At 43.5% G+C, this 10,958-nt stretch overlaps 1 protein-coding gene across 1 annotated transcript; it reads right to left on the reverse strand.

The window, feature by feature from the left end:
• Positions 1 to 8,295: 8,295 nt before the first annotated feature.
• On the reverse strand, positions 8,296 to 9,567 carry LOC102270409 (bisphosphoglycerate mutase). Its single transcript, XM_005901414.3, has one exon. It carries the CDS (start codon positions 9,471 to 9,473, stop codon positions 8,694 to 8,696), a length of 780 nt encoding a protein of 259 aa, XP_005901476.2. The 5' UTR covers positions 9,474 to 9,567; the 3' UTR covers positions 8,296 to 8,693.
• Between the last annotated feature and the right edge of the window lie 1,391 nt (positions 9,568 to 10,958).

The raw sequence follows: 10,958 nt of genomic DNA on the forward strand, positions 1-10,958 counted from the left end.
GGCTGCAGCAGCTGGGTGGCTGTGCTCCATTTGTCTCCCATCTTCCTCCTGGGCCCCACGGACCTGGCAAAGGCAGAGATACCAGAGGGCAAGTGGAAACAACCAAGGCTTCTTAATGCCTGGGCTTAGAAATGGCACACGGCTGCTTCTGCCACCTGCCACTGGCCAGAACAGATTGGATGGCCTGGCCCAAAGCCAAGCGGTAGAAAGTGTCCTCGGTTCACTGGGAGGCCATGGCAAGGGTGTGGATGCAGGGGACAGTGAGCATTGGGGCCAGCAATGCAAATCACCGCTCATCCTCTCTGATCCATTTTCCACCTGGTAACTGGATTTCTAACAAGTGAATCTGATGATGTTTCTCCCCATTGTCCTTGAGGTAGAGTCTAAATTCATGATGTGACCCCAGCCCATCTTCTCACATCACCAATCACACTCTACTCCTGCCGTAGTGAATAATTCAAATTTTGCCTGTGTGCTCTTGCCTCCAAATCTTTGCACTGCTAGTTCCTTTGCCTGGAACACTCCCTCATCCTCTTCTCACCCACAGCCTAGTCCCCATCCCATGCATCATCAAGCCACTTCACCTGTCCTTTGGATCTCTCTCTCATCTTTTTAAATTTATTTATTTGGCTGCACTGGGTCTTACTTGTGGCACTCAGGATCTTCAATCTTCACTGAGGCATGTGGGATCATTTTTTTTTAAGTTGCAGCATGTGAGAGCTAGTTCCCTGACCAGGGATTGAACCTGGGCCCTGCACATTGGGAGCGTGGAGTCTTAGCCACTGGACCACCAGGAAGTCCCTTTCAGGTCTCTTTAAATGTCACATCTTCCAAAACTCTCCCTAAGCCCAAGAGAGGGCTCTCCCTAGATACATTCCCTGGTCTCATGTACTTGTACCTGTAATAATACTTAATCATCCTAATTACAGTCACCCAAGGAGAGGGACTATATCTTAGTCCTGATGCTCAGCCACTGTGCCAGAGATATGGTAGCACTCAATAAATAACTTTTTAATGGATGCCTACTTCATGGGAATCTGTCCATGAATACAAATTTTAACACCCTCCTCTTCTAACATAAAATCAGATAAATTTAGGGTAACTGTATATATGAACCAAAATTGTTCTGATTCAGTCAATGAGATTAGTCTGATAAATGTCTCAGATCTGAGCATACAGCCTGCCATATTTTGAGTGGAGATCTACATATTTATGCATTAACATGTTTAAAAATAGACAACACTTTATGTGACAGACACTTTTGATTGCCTACCCCATAGCCATTCCCTTTCTTCTCTTTTAGCAAAACCTCAACTCTACTCAGAGTGTCAATGGGCTCCCTACCCTCCACCCCCAGAGGACAACCTCTGATTGATCTATGCCAATTATAGCATCCCATTCCTTTTTTCCAGGGAATACCAGTGATATGAATGGCCAATGATATCTGAGGTGACATCCTGGGAAAGGTTTTCTGTCTGTTAAAAGAGAGAGTACCAAGAGTCCTCCTCCACATGCTTGCCCTTTGTTCTTGGGATGATATTTTGGGAAGACATGATTCTTGGAATGTGGCAGCCATCTTACCACCATGTGGGAAGACATTACTGATCTACCAATAAATTCAGAGGGGAAAGATGGACAGAGCCTGGGTCCTTGCTGACCCTCTTCTGCTGCCCTTCTGTTAGAACCACCCACTTCTAAGCTTTCTGTAACGTGAAATAATTAAATGTTTTATTGCTTTAGCCTGCTATTCGGTTATTCTGTTGTTTGCAACGGAAACAATTCCTGACACAACTGGCTTTGTAATTTACTCCTGAATACCCCAAATCTGTTGTTAGCAAATATCAGAGACTCCATATCACTCCAATCTGTTATTTAACATAGTTTTCTCAGGGCCTGAAGTGTTTTCACGGGTGACTTATTGACTGGTGGCTGACATGTTAGAGAATGAGACTCATTGCCATCAGGATTCTGCCACTCCTTTTGTTCATTAATCAGTGTTCCAATCCCCAGTTCTTTCTTGTTAAATTCCTTGACTCTTCAAAGGAACTGGCAGGGTAAATCTACTAACTCTTTACCTTTTTCTTGAGATTGGGAATAACACTTTGGGCTACTTCATCCTGTGAGCACTCCTGCTGATAGTAAGACCTTCAGCCCAGGTTGTGGAGCAGAGAGTGTACTCAGATTCTGGCCCACTGGAAAGATACAGTCTTTTCTTTTTATCAACAGCAGCAAATGATAGGTCATTCCTTCAGCAAATATGAATTAACTGCCCATGCACTGCATGATGTGAGATGCTGGAGCCACCATGTTATACAAAATAAATACAGCCTTCATATTCTCCCCTGTCATAGTCAGCTTGGGCTGCTTTAACAAAAATACCATAGACTGGCCAGTTTAGACCCACAAATATTTATTTCTTACAGTTCTAGAGGCTGGAAGTCCAAGGTCAGAGTGCTGAAATGATCAGGTTCTGGGGAGGACCCTGTTTCTAACTTGTAGACAGCCTCCTTCTCCTGTGTCCCTATGCAGCAAAGGGAGAGAGCCCTGATCATTTCATTCCTTACAGGGACAGTGATTCCCTCATGGAGCCTCCATCCCCATGACTTCACCCCAAACTAGGTAATTCCCAAAGATCCCACCTCCAAATGCTTTCACACTGGGAACCAGGCTTCAACATAAGAATTGGAGGTGGGGGATAGGAGTGGGAGTGAGGTGGAATTTCTCTGGAGGTCCAGTGGTTAAGAGTCCACCTTCAAATGCAGGAGATATGGGTTTGACCCCTGGTCTGGAAACTAGAATCCTGTATGCCATGGGGCAGCTAAGCCCCAGTGTTACAACTACTGAGCCTGAGCTCTGGAGACTAAGCACCACAGCCAGACTGAAGCCCTGGCACCTCAAAGAAAGATCCCATGTGCCCCAACTAAGACCTGACACAGCAAAATAAAATTAATTAATTAATTAATTGAATTAAATAAAACAGGAGAATTTGAGGGGGGACACTAACATTCAGTTCACAGTAACCCCCTAAATTCCTCTGGGGAAGATGGACATTAAAACCAAAAAAAAAAAAATAAGTATATAGTGGCATTTATGATAAGTGTGGAAAAGGAGACTAGGATACTAAAAAGTAATAAAAGAGGAAACTAATTTAGATCAGGGAGTCAAGAGAGACTATAGACCGAGACCAAAAGATAGGCAGGAATTTATCAGAGGTGAGCTGAGGTAAGAGAAATCCAGGCCCAAGGAGCATCATGTGCAAAGGCCCTGAGGTCAGAAGGCAGGGCAAGTTACTGTGGCAATTGCGCAGTATGTAAAGGAGAGAGGGCACGAGAGGAGCTGGTGACCTTTCAATGCCCTTGTTGGTTTCAGACTAAAGTTTTGGTTTCCCTTTGTCAAGCTTTCTGATGCAATAACTATGAATGCTCATTTACTGAAGAAAAGCCAGTAGAGAACAAGTCTCAGGTCCCCAAGTTCCACAGTCCCAATCAGCCTGCAGCCGGTGTCTCTCTAGAGGATGCAGAGTGAGGCAGGAATGAGGCGAGGCAGCCCCACTCCTGCCCTTTCTGTCCATCTTTCCGCCTCAGCTTCTTAGCCATAACTGCTGGAGATTTTCAAAATTAGAATCATTACCTATATGGGGAGCCTGCAATGCAAGTCAAATGAGAGGCTGCCGCAGGCTAATGAAGACCAGTGACCTGGAGACCTAATGAAGATAAATGATTCAGTTACAGGTAGAGGACACCACTGCACCACATGCTGCTTGGAGCAGAAAGAGGTGAATTTGGGATTTTTACTGTGCTGGACAAAGCCTAGTAAAATTGAAATATATATCTCTATTTCTGTTTATATCTATTTACCTGTAGCTACATCTATATCTCTATGTTTGCATGTCTATATCTGTATCTATCTATATATCTGTATATCTATATATCTGTATGGCAAGAGGAAAAAATAACATTTAAATTCCTTGACCGGCAAAGGACTCTTAAGTGGCCCAGTTAATAGAGTTTCCCCATTCTCATTCTTCAGATGATGAGGTCATTAAAGGTCAACAATGAGCCTCAGAAAGCAATCCAGAAAAAAATACCTTGGAATGGCTGTATACACTCAAACTGAGGTGAAGAATTAGTAGACAAAAAATGCAAAATAAGAAAATATTTCGTCTTTTTATGTGTAATGAAGTATAAATATATTATGTATGTGCACTTTAAAACTTGGATAGCTGTACAAAAATGTAAAGATAATTTACTCATTAAGAATCACTTATTGAACACCTGATATGTGCCAGAAATTATTCTATGAATAGGTCTGATTTTTCTCCATCTTGGATGTTTGAAAAACATAAGTAGTTTCCTAATTTCACTTGATTACAAGTTTTGTGACAGTTTTGGAAAGTGCTTGCCAATAGAATTGGTAGATTATCATCCTCAGAATCTATTTTAGTGGGTTTTCAATTTTGGAACTTAGTGATATCCAGGCTAGTAGGCTCTGTTTATGTGTTTCCCCTTTAAGGCAGTGAGGTTATATGATCTTGGTTTTCTGGAATTTCAATCATTTGAGGAATGCTAAAGAGTGAAGATGAGGTCCCTGGATAGCATGGTGAAGATGGCAATTAAGGTCAGTGAGCTTACAATAGACTGGAAATTTGGGGAATAATTTTCTCCATTAAACAATTTCAAGAAAGTCTTGGAGATTCAGAACTAGGAAACATTAAGTTGAAAATCACTTACTCAGGGTAAGTCAATTAAGCTTGTATTTTCTCAACTCATCCAGTTTTGATGGTAGCTTTTGTTTGTTCATTTTCATGAAAATTCAGCTCTGACTTTTATTGTCAATAAGTTAATAGATTTTATTTTTATATCCTTTTATCCTGGCACATAATTCTTTATGTTCATAGATCAATATTAGGGGAAATTTCTTTGCCAAGTAATGATCCATGGAGTCATAATAAAAGGGAAAATTTTCAAAGGTTTTCAGAGCCAGAAAGAATTATTGCAGATACAAGTGGGTTTATAACTGTGTTGTCCAAATATCCCACCAAATTTATTAGCCATTTTCAGCTCTTTCATGACTAAGAGTAAACATCTAGGTAATTGAAGCCAGAAAATAATCTGTTGAGTGTTAGACCTAGAAAGGATCTTGGATACCATATAATCCAATACATGCATTTAGAAATGAGGAGACTTGGCCAGGCTTATTGACAGTTCCTGCCTATTCAAAGTCTTCTAGATCATGGTTTTTGGTTTCATAAATTACAAACAGGTTTCTTGACCCTTTCCACCAGTCTAAGATTTGTTCTTAAGAAAGAAAGGATGAAAGAAATCCATTCGCTTCAAACAATGCAGTCATGATAGAATTAAGACTAGAACTCACAAGAATGTAATGAAGCATAATTTCTTGTAGTCAAAAAGCACCTGTAAAGTGGGAGTAACAGTACTTCCCCTGCTGTGCTGTCATGAGGGTCCAACAGGATGGACTATGTGAAATCATTATATTTACCTAGAGTTCATTTTTCAGGAGGTAACTTGCCTAATCAAAAACGTAGATTTTTCAAACCACCTGAAGGTGGATTTGCAGCTGGACTTCATGAAAGGGCTTTCCAGGTGGCAGAGTGGTAAAGAATCTGCCTGCCAATGCAGAAGACAAAAGAGATGTGGGGTTCCATCCTTGGGTCGGGAAGATCTCCTGGAGGAAGTCACAGCAACCCACTCCAGTATTCTTGCCTGGAAAAGCCTATGGACAGAGGAGCCTGCAGGGCTACAGTCCATGGGGTCTTAAAGAGTTGTACATGATCAAGTGACTGAGCATGCACACCCTTCGTAAAAGGGCTGTAATCAAAGACTGGAACCATCACGGCTGTCTATCCACCTCTCCTTAGGCCTTCCCTTCTTTATCTGAAGACAGATTTCTTCTGCTTTTCTTACCCATAGATCATGGTCATCCAATTCGTGTGTAGGAGGGGCTGAATCTCTCTCTTGGTTTCTAATGGGTGTCTCAAGGAAGGGATTTTATTTGGTCACAGTCAAGTGTGGACCAAGTAACTTGATGTTTTGGGGGTGCTGAGGAGTGGAGACAGCAGTAGGGTTACCACGAGTTTGGAAAGTGTCAAGGTATAGATAGTTCTCCTTAAGGGAGAAGAAACCTTGCATGGCACAAGCACAAGCCCCCACTGGCTTGGAGTTCTAAAGCTTCTTTTAAGACTTCAGAAATCCGGATGCTGTGCTCTGTTGATCTTTCATCCCACTTCCCCCTTCCCACCTCTTTTTCCTTTTTTCCTTGCCAGTGTAGTGCCCAGAGTACTACTGATATAAGTACTTGTGTAAATACTACTTATATAAGTGCCCACTTATATCCTGTGAATAGACCTCTGTGCAGTTACTGAAAACTTGCCTTAGCTCAGGCTGCTGTAACACAATACCACAAATGAGGTGACTTATAAACAACAAAGTTTATTTCTCACCATTCTGGAGACTGGAAGTTAGAGATCATGGCGTCAGCTCTGTTGTGTTCTGGCGAGGGCCCTCCTCCGGGTTGCAGATTGCAGCCTCTCACTGTGCCCTCAGTAGGCAGTAGGGAGTAAGGGGTATCTCTGGAGTTTCCTTCATAAGGGCATGAATCCTGTTCATGAGGGCTCCCTGCTCATGACCTAATCACTTCCCAAAGGCCTGCCTCTTTATACCATCACCCTGAGGGGGTTAGGATTTCAACAAATGAATTTTAAAGAAGCACAAACATTTAGTTCATAACAGGAGTTCAGTTCAAGTTGCAGGGTGGACAGTGTGCTTGGACTCGGGCCCACTGGAAAGATTTCAGCCTTTTCTTTAACCGGCAGCACAAAGGATAGTCATTCATTCAACAAATGTCAACTAAGTGCCAACTCCCTGCACAGTGTGTGATGTCGGGGATAGAGTTTGTACAAAATACATAAGGTCCCCCTGTCCTTACCCTAAATTCTTCTAGGGAAGACGTACATTAAACCAAAAGACAACAAATAAAAATGTAATACACTTATGATAAATATGATGAAGGAGAAGCATAGAATACTGAGAGGATAATAGAGGGAACTGGTTTATATTGGAGGACACAGGAATGTACTTCTTAGGAAATGCTATGTAAACTGAGATCTGGGAGATAAATAGGAATTAACAAGGGAGATGGAGGAAGAGACACTTAGGTCCAGAAAGCAGCAAATACTTGGGCTCCTGAGGCAGGAAAGGGGTGGCTGTGGGCCCTCCTTGAGCTCCTGTCATTCAGGATGTGATTCCTAGAAGTGGGGAGGATTAATGCTCAGAAAATGAGGATTGAACAAATAGTCCAGTAGGTATTTTTTTATTTCTATTAAAATACTGTACACATGAGGATTTCATTAGAATCTCTCCTCTCACATAGGCAGACTCATTATGTAATTAACAACCTGACATATTATTCCGTAAGCCCTATGTAAATGCAGAGGGGCACTGTGTGGAGTTCTGTTGTGGTGGGAGAAGATGGCAGGATCTGTAGATTCCAGGACTCAGCTCTGGACTCATCATGGGCCCTGTAGGACAGAGGTGAGTGGTTTGCCAATTTGCTCATCAGGTGAGTCAACAACAATTTGGTTTTTGGTCTTTCCCCTTTCTTCCCTTCATGAATGTAGAGCAATTTGTTTCTAAATAAAAAACATTCACTCTGGAGTATATATATTTGTGAACATCTGTTATTAATCTAGGATGTGGCGAATGCCTTGAGAGTTAGGGGTAGAGAATTGAAGTGATCCAGTTCCTTTCTCTCAGTGTCTTCCTCACTCGATTTGGAGTTCTCATCAGGGCTCTAGAATGGAGGAGACTGCTGACGGAGCTATCCCAAGGGTGAGCAAGCAGTAGCGCATGGGCCACGTCTGGCCTGCCCCCTGTCCTTGTACATAAAGCTTTATTGGAGCACAGTACCTATTGGTTTACCTACCATCTATTGCTGCTTTTTCACTTGGCCAACTGGCCCACAAAGCCTAAAGTATATAAACCTTTATAGGAAAAGGTAACTGACCCCTGGACTATACCATGGATTATCCATCCATCACTATGTGAATGATAATTTCACCAAAAAAGCTAGGAACAAGAACCAAGGAAAAGTGTAAGGCCACTGAAATTATCTTCTTTATTTGAGAAAACAGTTCCATGTTGAAATGAAGGAAAGGAAAAAGGAAAGAAGGAAGGGAGAAAAAAAGAAAGGAAAAGGAAAGGGGAAAGAAAAGACACTGATTAGATCTGATCTCTCTTTTTTTTTTTTATCTAATATCCTTTATTATCATCCCAGAAATTTTCTATAAATACAAACGTCTTATTGAAGTGAAGGTCTGTCAGTAGTGACTCAATACTGATTTACTGAATGAGGACGACCTTGAACTTAAGCTTCATTTGTTGCTTTTCCATCTCAGAAACTTAGGACATTGATTAAGCCCCACTGGTGATTAACTTAGTGACTAATTAAAAGGAGGCTGGCAGAGGTTAGCACATAAGGCTATGGGCATCCTAAAGCCTTTAACTGGGCCAACGTTAAGACCTAATTACCTCTACAAACTCTACCCCACAGCCTAGATCTGGAAAAATCAGGTGGGAAGACAGAAAAAAAAAGGGGGGGTGTGGGAGATGAGCACTCATAACACACCGCATGCCATTCCTTCTGCAGCTATTCCTAGCCAGCACGTGGGAAAAACTTTATTTGTCAGCTCGTTTCACTTTTCCTTGATCGTCAACTTTCTTAATGGCTGCTTGGATAGCCTCTTGGTCACCCAGGAACTGGTGAGGCCCAACAGTATGCAGGTTCTCGTCCAGTTCCAGGAGAATGGGGACCCCAGTAGGAAGAGTAATGTTGATAATTTCTTCATCCGAGATACCTTCCAGATATTTCAGGAGTGCCCGGCAGCTATTTCCATGAGCAGATATCAGAACGGTTTTACCACGCAATACTTCAGGAGCAATCCTCTCATTCCAATAGGGAAGGAGTCTCTCCAGAACATCCTTTAAGCTCTCGGATCGTGGCAGCTGATCCAAAGGCACATCGCACACTTTATTTTTCCGGTCGTTGTAGATTTCATGGTAGTAAGGATGGGACTCCTCGATGGGAGGAGGGCTCACGTTGTAGCTCCTTCTCCACAGCCTCACCTGCTCCTCGCCATGATTCAATGCCATCTGCTCCCTGTTGAGACTGATCAAGGCTCCGTAGTGACGCTCATTAAGACGCCAGGAGCTCTCCACAGGAACCCACTCCTGCCCCAGCTCTTCCAGGATCAGCCAGGCTGTGTGGATAGACTGGTTCAGGATGGATGTGAACACGAGATCAAACTCAAAGTTTAGTGCTTTGAGTTGCTTCCCACAGTTCCGCGCTTCCTGCAGTCCATCACTGTTGAGTTTCTGATCCACCCAGCTACAAAAGCGGTTCTCTTTATTCCAGGCACCCTCTCCATGTCTTAACATAATCAGTTTGTACTTGGACATATTGATGGCTGAGCTTCTCTAGGCCAGTGTTCAGTGACAACAATATATCTGCAAAAAGGCCACCAGTAGCAGCCGCTCCTCGGAAAACCGAACAGCCAGCGTCTCCCAGGGCTCATCCTAGATCTGATCTCTTAATTCACACATGAGAACGTGCGGATCAGAGAGGTAACGGGTCCTGCCCGAGGTCTGAGGGCTAGTGGCCCACTCCCAGCATCATGATCGCTTTCCTTACTCACCAAGGCTCTGCTGTGTCAGAGTGCTGCTGTTCTTTGCTCTGACCTCCATTTTATTTTAAATCAATGTGGACCATTTTTAAAGTCTTTATTGAATTTATTATAATATTGCTTCTGTTGTTTATGTTCTAGTTTTTCAGTGGAGAGACATGTAGGATCTTAGCTCCCCAACCAGGGATCAAACCCACACTCCTTGCACTGGAAGGCAAAATCTTAAACGCTGGACCACCAGGTAAGTCCCTCCAGCCTCCATTTTAGATGTTCATAAAGAATTATGTATTTCCCTCCTTTGGGAAGTTCAGGAATTAATAACAAACCTGGCCTTTGGATTGTTCGAGAGTTGCCTGGATCACTATGACAGTCCCCTTTCACTCTTCCACAATCAGGAGGAAGAGGAGGAAGTGCATCCAGAACTGCCTGGAGCAGGGGCGGCAGCGCGTGGGCTAGGCAACTGTGAGCCCTGACACATTTACTCTGTGGTTCCCTGGGCTCCTCACAGGCGTCTGCTGACACTAATCAGGCCTCCCAAACAGGGCTGATGGATCTAAATAAATAATTTCAAGTACCCCGAACTCCAGCTTGCTGAATACAGTCGAGTCGAGTGCTATTAGAGCTTGCATTCAGCGCATGCCACTCATCCCATCTTATCTGCCACTGTCAGCAACATGTCGGCAGCTGGAGGTGCTTAATCCACATTCTTCAGTCTCTCCCATTTCCTCTCAGTGCTGGGAAGGGCTAGCCAAAACCCTGAATAAAGTTGGCCAACTTGCTCGAGGCTAGGCCACTTGGCAGAAGTCTCTTCTCTAAAGAACAAGTTACAGGATGAAAGTCTGGGACCTGGGCTGATTGCCTCCTTGTCAGAAGGCTAGTGACCCAGCTTGTTGGGGGGTGGGCAGCCTCACCCTAGATGAGTCATATGACTCACTGCCATCGTCTCTATTCCACTGCATTGCCCACTGCTCTTGCTTCCCCTCACTGGGGAGACTATGGCTCTGAATATTTGTCCCAGCCCCTAAGTGGTCATAGCCCTTTTGAGCTCCCAGATGTTGGCTTGGACCTTTCAGTTCATGGTCATTTCTGTCAGGTGATTTAGAAGGAAGCCCCCAGTACTGGGTCAGAGAGCATTTGAGGCTAAGCAGCTATCCTGGCCTGTGGTCTAGGTCATCTATCCAAAAAAGGCCACAGCATGTGCTGACTCTCTTTGACCACAGGCGGGTCCGTGGCCTCATTTCTTTTTATGACTGCTCCTTTT

The sequence above is a fragment of the Bos mutus genome, chromosome 10, assembly GCF_027580195.1.
Source record: "Bos mutus isolate GX-2022 chromosome 10, NWIPB_WYAK_1.1, whole genome shotgun sequence".
Lineage (NCBI taxonomy): Eukaryota > Metazoa > Chordata > Mammalia > Artiodactyla > Bovidae > Bos > Bos mutus.

Bases quoted from the DNA above. Each gene is read 5' to 3' on its own strand.
- LOC102270409 (XM_005901414.3), bottom strand. From the start codon at position 9,473: ATGTCCAAGTACAAACTGATTATGTTAAGACATGGAGAGGGTGCCTGG.